Below are 16,100 nucleotides of genomic sequence, written 5' to 3' on the forward strand. Positions count from 1 at the left end.
CTTAAAATACTTAAAATACTTAAAATACTTAAAATACTTAAAATACTTAAAATACTTAAAATACTTAAAATACTTAAAATACTTAAAATGCTTGAAATACTTAAAATACTTAAAATACTTAAAATACTTAAAATACTTAAAATACTTAAAATACTTAAAATACTTAAAATACTTCAAATACTTCAAATACTTCAAATACTTAAAATACTGAAAATACTTAAAATACTTAAAATACTTAAAATACTGAAAATACTTAAAATACTTAAAATACTTAAAATACTTAAAATACTTAAAATACTTAAAATACTTAAAATACTTAAAATACTTAAAATACTTAAAATACTTAAAATACTTAAAATACTTAAAATACTTAAAATACTTAAAATACTTAAAATACTTAAAATACTTAAAATACTTAAAATACTTAAAATACTTAAAATACTTAAAATACTTAAAATACTTAAAATACTTAAAATACTTAAAATACTTAAAATACTTAAAATACTTAAAATACTTAAAATACTTAAAATACTTAAAATACTTAAAATACTTAAAATACTTAAAATACTTAAAATACTTAAAATACTTAAAATACTTAAAATACTTAAAATACTTAAAATACTTTAAAAACTTAAAATACTTAAAATACTTAAAATACTTAAAATGCTTAAAATACTTAAAATACTTAAAATACTTAAAATACTTAAAATACTTAAAATACTTAAAATACTTAAAATACTTAAAATACTTAAAATACTTAAAATACTTAAAATACTTCAAATACTTAAAATACTTCAAATACTTCAAATACTTCAAATACTTCAAATACTTCAAATACTTAAAATACTGAAAATACTTAAAATACTTAAAATACTTAAAATACTGAAAATACTTAAAATACTTAAAATACTTAAAATACTTAAAATACTTAAAATACTTAAAATACTTAAAATACTTAAATTACTTAAAATACTTAAAATACTTAAAATACTTAAAATACTGAAAATACTTCTAATACTTCTAATACTTAAAGTACTTAAAAATAATACCGAATAATTCTCCACGAGTTCCGGAACTACAAAGACCAAAGAAGCAATTTTGTGTCAATGGTTCATCCATATAGTCTCTTTACAGTTTTGGCAGCTGTCCATAGAAAAATGGTACGTAAATATTCAAACATCTGTTTCTTTTGAAGGAATTTTCTAATCGATTTGGTGTCTTCGACAAAGTAGAAGGTATTGATAAGGACAATTGAAAAATTTCAAAAAGTTTTTTTTCCGATTTTCATCTATTTTTTTCACAAAATAACAATTCCTGAAATTCCGTATTCTATAATTTTCATTTTTTATTTGTTTTATGAGACAAAACCCGTAATTTAAAAAAAATCAAAAAGTACCTGAAATTTCGTCTGTAAAACATTGAACATTGGAAAAACAAACAAGAAAAGTAATGATTTCAAAGTCTAACGGGTAAGGGACCATCCATAAACCACGTGGACACCTTAGGGGTGAGGGGTCTGGGGGGGTTGGCGGTTGTCCACGCTCCATACAAAAACGATTTTATTTGTATGGAAATTGTCCATGATGAGAGGGGGGGGGGGGGTTGAGATTTCCAAAAAAGTGTCCACGTGGTTTGTGGATGGTCCCTAATCAGCCCCCATTTTCTATTGCAAATATCTCAGCAACCTATGGTACAATTTTTATTGTTATACATCAAATTATTATGACATTTTTCCATTTTTTCGAAAATTATATTTTTGAAATTTTGGAATCAAGACTAACACTTCAAAAGGGCTAAATATTCATTATTATGATTTTTTGTAAAATAAATTAAAACCGGCAAAGAAATTCCGTGTTCAATATTTTTAGAGGTTAATTGAAATTAATTAGAAAATGTCATCAAAAGATACAGATTTTTTTTTACGGATTTTAACAAGGGAGCATTCTTTTATTACGTAACGCAGTTGGGGGGAAAGGGGTCGAAAGCCGTGTTACGCTCCATACAAATTTAAAAAATAAAAATAAAATTTGTATGGAAATTTTGTTACGAGGGGGGAGGGGGTCTAAAAATCCGATTTTTTGCGTTACGTAATAAAAGAACGCTCCCTAAGATCAAATGATACGAAACTGACGAAACGTTCTCTTGCATTTTTTTGGTTCAAAACTCAGAATCTGTCAAATAATCCAAGCTGTTGTACAGAAACACTTCTGGCAAGAATATTTGCTGCCATTTAGATTTCAGGGTTTGTTATTTTAATAATACATAATTTAAAAAAAACTGGATTATTAGGTGATTCAATCGAAAAATTATAAAAAAATCATAGAACTATATTTCTAAATAATACTTTCAATACGACTTACTGCCAATTTAACCCACAAATAAAATTCATTGCCTATTCAATTTCAAGGTTAACCAGCTGGCCCCGGTGCAAAAGCTTAATTAAAACATTAGCTTAATCTTATCATGTTTAGCCTGTGCATTGCTCGTGCCGTTTCGAATAGAGTCTCAAATAAATAACACCAAGAGAAAAAAAAAACCTCTTTAAAACCGTTCTCGTGTGGGTTGTTGATTAGTTGTTTAAGGTAATAAATTGAACACTAAGTTAGTGCGTGTTGTGGATCGTATAGACATGACATAGATTTGTGTAATGTTATTTACTAATAAGTTAAATTAACCAATCAATTCTTCTCCTTCTCCTCCACAGCTCCGCCGGCGTAACCGGTCTGGTCCAGGTGAACGGCAAGAGCCGGGGTCAAAATTCGCAAAGCTTCAAGAAGTTGTCCTGCTACATCCAGCAGCACGACGCCCTGCGTCCCTTCCTAACGGTGAACGAAGCGATGAGTTGTGCAACCCACCTCAAGCTGGGCTTCAGCATCACGCGCGAGGAGAAGCAAAAACTGATCCAGAAAATCCTGTTTATGCTGGGACTGGAGCAAAAGGGCAACACCCCGACGGGGGGACTCTCGGGCGGCCAGAAGAAGCGCCTTTCGATCGCTCTGGAGATGATCTCGAACCCGCCGATTCTGTTTCTGGATGAGCCCACGACGGGCCTGGACAGTTCTTCGTGTACGCAGTGTATTTCGTTGTTGAAGCGGCTGGCACAGGAGGGAAGGACGATCGTTTGTACGATTCATACGCCGTCGGCGCTGTTGTTCGAGATGTTTGATCGGTTGTACACGATAACGTCTGGGCACTGCTTCTACCAGGGACCGGTGCGGGAATTGGTGCCGTTTTTGGGCAGTTTGGGATACAACTGTCCCAGCTATCACAATCCTGCGGATTTCAGTGAGTATTTTTTATTGTAATTTAATTTAATTTTTTTTACTCGAGTCATTTTTGACAAAATATATCATTTTTAGGGGTAATTGTTTTACTAAGATTATGTCCGCAATTATACATTTTTACTCATCAAATATGAATTTTGTTTGAAAATAGAGATTCAAACCAAATCTCTTCTTTCTCTCTATTTGCATTGAAAAGCAAACCTGTCAACCTCGACCGAAAGGGCTTAAACTTTTTTTTTTACTAGCCTAAGAGGTCATCCATTAATCACGTAGGCACTTCACTGTTCCTGTTCGCATAAATGTCCCAGACACTGAAATAAAAAAAAGTACAAAATTCCTTTATTCTAGGAATTTTGCCACTTTTTCACTTTGGGTTTTTCAAATTACTAAATAAGGAAAGGAGGCAAAATTCCTAGAATATAGGAATTTGGTACTTTTTTTTCAGTGTATGAATTTTCATCACTTTTGAGTTATTGATGCAGTTTGGTTTAAAATCGTGTGCTCTTACAGAAAAACCAAAAATGTTCAGTTTTTGTTCAAGAAAACTGGAGGAAATGGAGGATGAGATTTTCAAAAAAGTGTCCACTTGGTTCATGGATGGTCCTAAACAATAATTAGAATTCATTTCCACTTTTTAAGAAAGGAAGCTTAAGTTTCATTCATAGAAGCCAAAGTTTAGTTTTTTAAGTACATTTTAAAATATTTTAAATAAAATTTGTACCAGCCTAAAAAGTTTAACGAAAAACTCTTCTTTCTCTCTATTTGCATTGAAAAGAAAACTTTAGTTACTGAAAATTCGACATGGAAAATATATATTTTTACCAGCCTAATAATAATTAGAATTCATTTCCATTTTTAAAGAAAGTAAGCTTAAATATTATTCAGAAAAGCCAAAGTTTTGTTTAAGACCTTTTTTATTTTCCTTTTCTCAAAATCAGACTTGGATATATTTTAATTCAAAATCTAAAAAGAAAAAAATATATAAAACAAGAAAAAAACAATAACGCCGTTGCACAAAAAAAAAACAAGCTTTTTAACTTTGATAATTATATGCAATGGCCTTATCAATCTGGTACAAATTTTATTTAAAGTATACCTCCCCCCTCCCAAATTGGCCCGAAAAACTAGAAGGCGAAATATGTTTTCAAAAAAAAAAACAAAATTTTAATGGAAATTTAAGTGCAATCAGCTGAAATCAATTTGAAATGGATTCCCCTGCGTTTAGAATCATTTTTAGCATGTTTGGATTTATTTATAAATCATTTGAATTTTTGAAAATTTTCAATGTTCGGTATTCGCTAATTTTTTGTCATATCTTACATTTTTTGAAAACTAATGATTGCAAAACAATTGAACCAGTGTAAAATGTATTTTAAAAAAACTTTTTGCATTCAAATGTTGAGACTATGGCATGTGATTTCAATTTAGATTTTTTATTAATTTATTAAAATTGCAGGTTTTTCAAAACAAAAATATAAGATCAAATAAAGAGCGTATATATTCAACAGCTAAAACTAGTTTGACCTTGCAAGCAAATATCTAAAATTTTAATAATATGTACTCGAAATGATTCTATTTTGAAGCCGTTGCAAATATTTAAGAAAACCGAAATAAAATCCTGAGAATGGAAAATCAAACAAATTAAATTATTTGAATATTCATTATTTTTCATTTATTTTCATGTTCAGTATGTTTGGGCTCATTTTAAAATGTTTTAATGTGGCCAAAAGTTCAAAAAACAAATATAAAAAAATATTTATACGAAGTTGATATTCTAATGAATTTGAAATATTAGGCCTTTTCACGAATTTAGAATTATAATTTTATAAACAAATTTTGAGTTTTGGGAATACAGACCTAAAAGTATAAGAAACAACTTATTCTCATTTTTTTTTTGATGTTTTGCAAATTTCGGATAGTAGCATAATTGAATTGGTTTAAAAGGCATTTTGTGATACCTCTCGCCTATTTTTTTTTATCTGCCTCGAAATTTAATGTTTTTTGTCTCCCCCTTGACTTTGACTCGAGCCGAGAAACAAAAACTTGCAATAAAATTTGAACCAGCTTTATTAAAATTAAGAAAGGGAAAAAATAGAGTGACCAAACTAAGGAATAATTAATTCATGAAAGTTTTTTTATGTAAATATTTCCTTTTTTTATCAAAACTATTAAGTCTCATATTTATTTCTTGCAATTGCAAGTTTTATTTCAAGTTTTCAAGCTTGAAAATCAGGGGGGGGGGGGGAATAAATAATGACATGAATTTGCATTGGAAAAAAACTCGAAAATCGGTTGTATCGCAATCGGTTATTTACGCAATTAGCATAGCATAGCATAGCATTGGTGTCTACCCGTAGCTGCTACTTCGTTATTGACCAGGACCCGCAAACATTGCTCCGTGGACCACAGATGAAAAGTAGGAACCAATCATCACCCCTTCGCAATTTTCAAAGGTCCCTATCATGCTGATCAATACCGACGCCGGCCACGACCAGAGGTAAGACACGGGGAAGTGGATGGGAATGTTAGTCCGATACTTGAGTGATGGGACCGCCAAATCGACTGCGTCTCCGACAAAGTATCACATGAGTTTTGAGGGGTTAGTAAGATGGGTATGAGGTCAGGATTCACTGTGGTAGGTGATGCGACCATAAGCAATTTGTTTATCGGTTGAAATTTTAAAAATCTTAGGCAGCCGGCTGCGGAAAGATAGCTATCTAGGGATTTAAATATAGTATTAATTCGACTGCGATTCTCCAGAAATTCTCCGCCGGCGTGCCTTCCGATCAACGGTGATGTAGGAAGGGCTTCATTTATTGAAATGATTATTGAAATGATATAGAAAGGGCTTAATCCAGCAATACGACTTGCAAGTCTCAAAAAAAAAAAAAAAACGTACGTACGGTACGTTTTTATAGAAAACTATAAATAGAGAACAACACAAAAAAAAACTCATCGGCCAACGAACGCGAGTGGAAAAAAAATGAAAAAAAGAAGGTAAAAAAACAGAACTGCGCGTCCCGAAAAGCACCGCACTTCTGATGCCATTATTTAATTATAATAGCCAATCACCCCATGCTCTCGAACAGCGACACAAAAGAGACGGAAAATAACATGAAAAAACAGGACTGCGCGTCCACACAGGCACCGCGCTACTGATGCCATTATTTAATTATAATAGCCAATCACCCCATGCACTCGAACAGCGACACAAAAGAGACGGAAAATAACACAAAAAACAGGACTGCGCGTCCACACAGGCACCGCGCTACTGATAATCGGTTATTTACGCAATTCGACCTAAAAAATTTATTTATACTTTTTAATATAAAAAAAGAATTCTGGGACAACAGATCGGATAAAAACGGAAAAGCTCATAAAAAAATAATCATAAATTCATTGATTCAAGTTTTCGACAGCACATAACGGTATTGACGGTATGAAGCACTTTTGATTATTTTTGTTTTAATTTTTAGGAAATTGAGCTTGAAACTTTATTTTTTTGATGTACAGAAAATTGCTATTCTTCACATTAAATAGAAATAAGAATCATTTATCCTGTTGAAAAAAATGTAAGGAAATATAAAATAAAACATTATATAGAAATGTGTCACCTTTAAAACTTGAAAAAAAGTTCAATACAAGCTTCTTTTCTTATAACACTACTTTTTTATCATGCAACCTTCAAAAATGAGATTTGTTGTTGCAAAGAATTCTGAAGAAAGGAAATTTTAAGAATAAAGATGGGAAAATAACGTGAAACTTTGGGAATAAACATATTTTCACAAATTTATTGATATTTTACAAATTTGTGACAGTAGCATAACTGTAACAATGTTTAAACCAAAGAGTAATTCACTTCTCTCTGTACAAACCATTTTGTGATACTTTCGCTTCAATATATTTTGAAAGTACAGCTAGAAATTTGAAATTTCCGTTTTCTTGCTTCCCTTCGTCATTGACCAGAGCTGAAGAACAAAAAAAGCAGAAACCTGAATCAATTTCATAAATGCTTGAGAGTTTGGTCTTCATATCCACCCAACACACTTAGTGCAAAATATTGTAATCAAATTAAATGGATGGTGGCTTGCTACGACATTTAGAACACTAATTTATGACGAATCACTATCTTATAGCAAAACATAGAACCAACTTCTAACTTGCGCGACATGATTCATCCCTTCCCTCTAGTGATGGAGATCGCCGTCGGTGAGTACGGCGCCGACGTGGGCAAGGTGATCAAGGCGGCCCTCAAGAAGTACTACGAAATGAGCAGCGAATGCATCAAGCTGGATCCCATCTTTGACGATAATGGTAAGTTTAAGCTTTATTTTTTTCGCAACAACTGCTAATATATGTACGTACGTACGGGTTAGAACCACTGCTAGATATGATTCGCACGATCGGAGAATGAACGTTCCGGCACTTCACGGTGAACCGGATCGGCGCCCAAGATCAACAACTTCATGATCGCCGCCGCCGTAGCTGCAGCACGAAATGCAGTTTAATCAACTGTGGTAGAATGTGGTTGCTATCTTTATATCTAAGCGCTAATCCACGGCGACCATAATTAGTGCAATTGGCTAGGTCGCGGTCTAATGGTGGTTTGGAATCAATTATGATGATAGTCTTTGAAGAGTTGTGGTTGGCCAATCGGATAAATTACCGTTGAAGGGTTCCGTTTCTCGGCTTGTTGAAGGTCCTTCGGTGAATGCGTTGAACCTTACCTGGCCTTACTCTAAGGTAGCTTAAGGTGGTGCAGCTTGGTCGAGCCCTTTTTGCTTTAAATAGCTGTCGAAGTCGTGACTACTTTTTTTGTAGCTACAAGAGCGTGACATGCGCACTGACACTGGCTTGGCTTGAGATATCAAATGCAAGGTTTTATTGACGCAATCTTAGGCATCCAACCGAGAGGGGCAACGATCGACGCACAAAGAAATGGTGTTTTGGTGGTTTTATTTCTCTCACTATAAAGGTGTGTCCATCAGTTGGTGAGATGCAGGAAGCGAATGATGGAACGTAAAGCGGAAAATTTACCGAGAAGAAACTTGAGTGGAATTTCAAATGACGACAAAAGAATAAACATTTCCTGAAGCGAGGTATAATCTACATTCTCATTGATTTTTTTTTGTACAATATTGTATGTAGTGGCCACGCTCAAAATATTTAATTTTATTTCAACTTAAAAAAAAATCCAGAAAACCTCAAATTCTATAAATCACAAAATTCAATGGTCAATTAAAAAAAATCCGACTCGATTACCCGAAAGTATTTTGGGCCGTTGAGTTTAAATTTTACTCCAAAAATGCTTCAAAGTTATATAATACAACATGGCAACCAATGCACAGTGGTCCAGATCGCAAAATTAAGTGGAAAATGGATTTTCCGAAAAATGGTAAAGTTTTGGAGCTATGGTGTCTTCTGAAGAGTTGCTGCAAATGGAAAGGGGCAACTTTTGGTTTGGTTGAAAATTAGGGTGGTTCACTATTAGGGAGATTTTGAAAGTCTAACTTTTCAGGAATAATTTTGGGAATTTTTTTGTCTTATAAAAAGTTGTTGGGCTTGGCAATCCAAGCAACTTTGTCCAATACACCAATATTTTATCTCGCAATCTACGCCTTCTACGACCAAATTTATAGAAAGCATCTGTGCAAACCTTCAAATATCAGTTTTTTGAACGTGGCAATTCAGGGTTTAGTTTTAGAGAAAAGTGATATTCGGGGCACTTTAAGAGCTCTAAAAAACAAACATTTTAATTGTTTGACAGGTCAATTTGGACTAAAGAGTCAAAATTTACAGCCATTTTAATGTAAAAAAGATGCAAATCTCAAGGGTGTTTTTCTTTAATGTCGAGATATCTTCATTTGAAAAAGTCTAATTTTCAAGGGAAAACCATATGGGACCACCCTAACGCAATTCAAAAAAATTCCAAATATATGTTTTTCCATGTAATTTTGTCCGCTTAATCTGAATCTGCCCTTAGAATTGAGCCAAAGTGTCGAAATAGTAGTTTATGCAACAAGTTGCAAAAAGAGGATTTTTTCAGCACGAGTCGTACATTTATCCAACGAGGTTCACCGAGTTGGATAAATACGAAGAGTGCTGAAAAAATCAAGTTTTGCAACGAGTTCCATACAACATTTTTTGCAATTTCGAAAAACACCCATTGAGTGAAATTTTAAGTCTAATTTTCATATATTTTGTCAATAAATCGTTTAAATCAAAAAAATGATGAAAAGTGTTACTTTTCGAAACAAGTGCTGAAAAGTTCAACTTTTCAGCACCCATTTCAGTTCTGAAAAGTAGAACTTTTCAGCATTTATTTTGAAATGTGTAGCTATTCGATATTGCTATTTTTGGTACAGAAAAGCAGGCTATTTCGTCGTTCAAGAATGACAGGAAAAAGTAAGTAGTTTCACGACGGAATTGCAAAAAATCGATTTTTGGTCATATTTTGGGTTTAAATGATAATTTTACATGTTGTATAAGGTCTATTTAAAAAGATAATTACATGGAAAAAAATCTCTGATTTTTTAATTTACTTTTTTTCACAAAAATTCAACTTCCCAAAATCGATAATTTTTAATTTTTTGAATATTTTTTAAGAAACAAAAAACCTCTACTATTGAGCCATAGAGAAGAATGGACAAAAATGTTGCCGCAGGGATATGATTTTTTGAAAAAATGTTTTTAAAAAAATCAGTCAAAATTTATTTTTTAATTTAAGATTTTAATGTAAAATTCAATTTACAATCAAAAATACTTCAGAGATATTTTGATAAAGTTCACTATTTTCAAGATATAGCCACTTAATGTTTAATTTTGTCTGAAAATTCCAGTTTTTAGATTTTTTAATTGGCCGTGATTGTCCAATCACAAAAAAAATGTTTTGAAAAGTTGAGAAAATTTCCAATAAAATTACCTTAAAGGCATTGAAGATTAAACGTCTGCTTGATGAAATACAGCGAATAAAAGAAACAAGAAAACTGAAATTTTTTAAGTCTCACCCAATATCCAAAATCTTAGAAACTTACTGTCCTATTTTCAATGAAAAAAAAAAAAATGAAACCTTTTGCAATTTTCAGATCTTTTCGAAAAAAACATTTAAATTTTTTTGGAATCAACTCTTCCATTTCAAAAGGGCGTAATATTGAATATATGACCATTTTCAAATGATAGTCGTGTTAGTTCTTGAAAACGATGCACTTTATCAAAAAATCGGTTATGTACTTTTCGGTTGCAAATTTGTTCTTAGTTATTTAGGTGACCCTGAGAAAAACTTTTTTATTTCACAAATTAAAACTTTGATGAACTACATATCTCAGCAACCAGCAGTCCGATAAACTATGTCTTAATATGAACATAAAAGTAAATTTTCTTCTTCAAAAAACATCTTTTAATTGCAAAAAATGAACATTTTTTAAAAATGTCAGCCAAAAATGCCTAAAACTCAAAATCATTTCTAAACTAAAATCATTTCCAAAATTAGGTAAGACTGTATTTTTTCCGAAACTCATACATTTTTCCAATAATCGTATCTTTAGTACAGTCCAGACTCGATTATCCGAAGTTTCGATTATCCGAAGTTCGATTATCGGAAGGTTTGTATGGCACTCCGGATAATCGAACATTTTTTTTTCAATTTTTTTTAATTTTCTTGTTTTTAACATCATTTTTGAGTTCTGCGACCCCATTTTAGTCATAGCCCAGCCTATAAAATAAGAAAATGCATTTTTTTTAATATTTTGCCAACGATTGGTCGCCATCTTATTTTTAAAAATTCTAAATCACATTAGCGTAGTTTAGGGGTCATACTGAAGCTCGAAAGATAAAAATAAGACAACGAAAAAACATATTTGGTTCTATTTCCATTCAATTTGATTAATTTTTAAATTGACTATTAGTAAAAAAAAACATCAAACTCACGGAAAAAAAAAACTGAGCTGAACAATTTGTTTGTAAATTTGTCTACTGTTTAATTGCTCATACTGTGAATAAAAAATGTAAACTATTGCTATCAAGTTTTTAAAGAAATGGATTGATTGCGAAAAACATTTCGATGTTGTAGCATAAAATAATTCAGTATGATTACTGTTCACTTTCAAATCAACTACAGTCCAGACTCGATTATCCGAAGGCCTCGGAAAATTTTACTGGAGTTAACAAACAAGTCATATTTTCTTTTAAATATACATTCACAATAATTTTTAGTATCCAATCACAATTTAATATTTCTCTTGTCATTTTAAAATACTTTAATTTTTTTCATCATTTGCAATCAGAAAATTCAAAAGCAAGCCCATTAATCAAAGCAACCCTTCACGACCCACGTGCCAAACGACCTGCACTCGCGCTCACGACAGTCATGTCATTCAACTTCGCCGCCGGTGTCGTCAAAAATGATAATGGCCTACTATTTTGTGACTACCGGCGCGGGTAACCGGTGATGCATAAAAATTTGTTCCACAAATAAAAAAAGAGTAAGCCATAAAACAACCGCTTGCTCGGGTTTGTTTACGTCTAAAGTTAGGTCACGTTTCGCGCCTAAACCTGCGATCGACGCGGTAGGTTTTATGAGATTTTCGACTTGTTGCAGCCACACGCTCGTTGAGGTAAACAATAATAAATTTCAATTTGTTGTCGCGATGATTGCTGCGATTTGTGGAGTAGATTGGTTTGGATTCATTTTTGGTTCCTTTTGTACCTATTTTCGCCTTAATGCAAAATTGGTCTATCTGCCAAATTTTCAATTTGCACTTTTTCATTGTCTTCCATTCATGGAGTAGTGCGTAGAGGCAACGAGTTTTTGCCGGGCACTTTTATTGGTGTGAATTCTTTCAACCACCAGCCTCCAGTTTTTCCTCTCTCTTTTTTTTTGTGTTGTTGTTGTTGTTGCTTTATTTGCTTTTTATTCGAATGAACGTGGTAAATGCCGGCACGTGTGCATTCACGACTGTCTGCGTCGAAGCTCGATTCAAGTTCAAGTTCAGTGTGAATCTAGACTTCTTTTTTTGTTCGCGTGCCATGTTTCGGTTTTGCACTTTTGCATGCATCTTTAATGCAGTTTTTTTTTTTGCTGCTTCGTTTTGCCTTGCATGTTTAAGGTTGGTCTGCGAGGAAAGTTATTGGTTTATTAGGTTGAAGTTGGTCATGGTTCTCAAGGTGAAGACATCTAGAAGTTTCCCATTGCAGAAATCGTGTTCAACTCGTTAGAAACTTCGAAATCGCAAATCATTCTAGCAGATTGGTCATAATTAGAACCAAGGTTGCTTCAAATAAAATCCAATTCTAAGCTAGTAACTAATTCCAAAACCTGTTTTTCTTCTCTCCTCAGTGAAAATCACGGAATACAACGCGGAAAAGGCCTCCGCCAAGGAGCTGGAACTGCTCCAGCTCAAGGACACCCCCGGCGGAGACAAGCTGAACTTGAACCTAGACGGCGTTGGCAAGGTCGGCGATGCCCTCTGTCCGGAGATCCACGACACGACGCGGCCGGCGTCGCTCGTGATGCAGTTCCTGCTGCTGCTGTACCGGAGCTTGCTGCAGTTGCGGAGGAATTATGTAAGTCTCCGCTCAACTGAACTGCTCTGGGTGGAATGGGGCTAATTGGAGCGATTAAGATCGACGGCGTGCGAAAGTTGTCGGGAAGCGGGCGAATAACAGTTAGAATTTGTTAACATTTTGCAGTTGTGTGAGTTCTTTTGTTTGAATGAAGTTTTCTAGAGAAAAAAGAACAAGTGAAATTTTGATACATCAGGTGCTTTTTGCAATCTTGATTGTGATTCATATTTTTATCATAATTTTTCTATGCATTTATCATTAAAATCTCTTGCAATTCGATAGAGGGTTGAAAACTAAACTAACTAATCAACTATTTATTTTAATGATTCGGATATCAACGGATATCAATAAAAAAAACGAAGAACAGCTTGTATCATATTATTTATGCTGTATCATTGCTCTGTTACGGGGCTATGGAATTTCAATCAAGGAAGAAAGACAAACTAGTTTAAATTGTTGATTTTGAAAGTCATAACCTTGATGTTTTTTTTTCGGATTCCAGGCATATTTTGTTGAGAGTTTCATTCGTAGTTGGTTTTGCTTTGAGCAATGATGTACAAAACCGGCCGATTTAATGAAATTTTATCTGTTTTTGTTTTGACCAAAGAATGTATTTCGCATTATTGGTTCGTTTTTACACGTCGCCTTACAATTTTGACAGCTTTCTCTACAAAAATTGTATGTAAATATTCGAAAATCATTGACTTGGAAGCGGATTTTCAGATCAATTTGTGTCTTTAGCAACGTTTTGAGTTAAGATGAGGACAATTTAGAAATACAAATTACTCAAAAAACAACTCTTATTTATGTTTACTTGCCAAAAAAGGCATTTTTTGAGCCACAGAGATGTTTGGACTTTTTTTCACTGAGATGTATTTTTTATGAAAGTTAATGATTTTTCAAAAATAATGAAATGCATTCTAAAACATTTTCTAAAAATATGTTTCAAAGCAAAATCAAATATTTTAACTTATTTGACAAATCGTATCGTTTTCAACTGATTAATGATGTTTTTAATTTTAGATATAAAACAGTATATTCTTTGATTTATTAAATTTGTACACACTTAGATTTTAACCGATTCCGGTAAACTTTACCGAATTTTCAACTGTTGAAAAGTTCGGTAAACTGAAATCCATCGAATTTGGTAAAATATTACCGAATTGCGGTAATAAAGTTCTTTATTGTTCATCTTACAACCGATATTCGGTAAAAAGTTGTTCATTTTGACAGATATTTTTCCGATCTAAACTTAACCAATTTTTGCAACTTCCATATTCGGTGAAATAAATCTTAGTGTGCGTGTTCATTTTTTTAAATATTTTTTCAGAAAGCTGAGAATATTCTCTACATTTTTTCTTGAGACTTTTACCAATTAGACCAATTTGATTTTGAAAAACGGCAAAAAATGGAGAGATAGAGCATTGCAAAGAATCAAAATTGTGGAAATTTACTAACGGCCGATGTTCAATGAAATTTTTCAAGCTTTCGAAAAATATATTTTCAAAATTTCAAAGTCAAGCTTGACATTCTAATTAGCTAAAATATAAATGTTTGATCTTTTAAAATGTTAGGCTAGATTTTGAAATCACAATTTTTTTTGAGGTTGGATAATTTTACAGAAGTTTATTTCTTAACATTGAAAATCGGACCGAATGTAGCCGAATTATCGTCAGTTGGAAAAAAAGGACTACCTGATTGGAAAACATTTACAAAAATAGTAGTTTATGCAACAAGTTGCAAAAAGAGGATTTTTTCAGCACGAGTCGTACATTTATCCAACGAGGTTCACCGAGTTGGATAAATACGACGAGTGCTGAAAAAATCAAGTTTTGCAACGAGTTCCCTACAACATTTTTTGCAATTTCAAAAAACACCCATTGAGTGAAATTTTAAGTCAAATTTTCATGAATTTCGTCAATAAATCGTTTAAATCAAAAAAATATTGAAAAGTGTTACTTTTCGAAACAAGTGCTGAAAAGTTCAACTTTTCAGCACCCATTTCAGTGCTGTAAAGTAGAACTTTTCAGCATTTATTTTGAAAAGTGTTGCTATTCGATTCTGTTATTTTTGGTACAGAAAAGTAGGCTATTTCGTCGTTTAAGAATGACAGAAAAAGTAAGTAGTTTCACGACGGAATTGCAAAAAAAATAATTTTCTCAACTTTTATTCTTTGCAATGCAATGTAATATTTGTTTCGGCAACAAGTTGCAAAAAAAGTTTTTGGGGGTAAGACGACCACCCATGTAAGACGGTCAGTGCTATAAATTAACTTGATAACTTTGCTAAATTCACCCAAATATCTACATGATTGGTTGAACAGACTTCTCTGAACATCATAACTATTTTGGTTGAAAAAAAAAAACAAGTTTCAAATGTGAAGAAAAATGCTGTTCAACTAATTTTATATTTTGGCTATGTGAATTTCATATTATTGCGACCACATTTAATGAAAAGCTATGAATTTTTACACGAAAATATACCCAACTTAATGCAAATTAACTGGTTTGTGTATTTCGATTAGAATTAGTAAATCAAAAATTATGTAAACAATATTAAATTAGCGATTTTTATGAAAAGTTTGAAAGGATTTCATACTATTCAAAGAATTTTAAGTATCACAGTAAGGAATTTTGACGAACCGGCAGTTAACAGCATTTTGATTAAACATTGATAGTTTAATCGAAAATATGTCAAATATGTCTTAACAGTCAAAAATCCTTCAAAAATATAACCTTTATCAAATCAAATTTACAAATTACGGGTGGCCGTCTTACCCCCCGGGGAGGTGGCCGTCTTGCCCCCAAATTACTTATTTTATAAAACATTTTTTGCAAATAGCTCTTCGCATTTTTTAAACTTTTTCGAGGGGCGTAATCTTGGGAAAACTTCAATTTGAAATGAAAAAAATATTTAAAGAAAGGATGACATATTGTTACCTAACAAAAATGCTTAAGTTATAAATTATAAAAATTACATCCAGTTTCAAGCTGAAAAAAAAATTTTTTTCGGAGACATTGAGGGTTAATCTATTTAAAATAAAAAAATAAAAATTACATCCAGTTTCAAGCTGAAAAAAAAATATGTTGATCTATCTTTATACTATTTCAAACAAAAGGTTTGGCAAAGGTGACTCCATATGCATTATTTAGCATGAGGAACAGTATTGCTAAACATTTTAGTAATATTCATTAGTATACTTAGTATAACAGTGGGGTGGCCGTCTTACCCCGCCTGGCCGTCTTACCCCCAGCT

At 32.4% G+C, this 16,100-nt stretch overlaps 1 protein-coding gene across 1 annotated transcript in view; it reads left to right on the forward strand.

Moving 5' to 3' along the window:
- LOC120412668 (ABC transporter G family member 5-like) overlaps positions 1-16,100 on the forward strand; it is a 110,400-nt gene that overhangs the window by 22,033 nt on the left and 72,267 nt on the right. The window contains exons 4-6 of the mRNA XM_052708644.1: positions 2,705-3,285; positions 7,476-7,598; positions 12,619-12,845. Of these exons, the coding sequence (XP_052564604.1) occupies positions 2,705-3,285; positions 7,476-7,598; positions 12,619-12,845 (931 nt within the window). The remainder of the gene's footprint in view (positions 1-2,704; positions 3,286-7,475; positions 7,599-12,618; positions 12,846-16,100) is intronic.

Source organism: Culex pipiens, chromosome 2, assembly GCF_016801865.2.
Source record: "Culex pipiens pallens isolate TS chromosome 2, TS_CPP_V2, whole genome shotgun sequence".
NCBI lineage: Eukaryota > Metazoa > Arthropoda > Insecta > Diptera > Culicidae > Culex > Culex pipiens.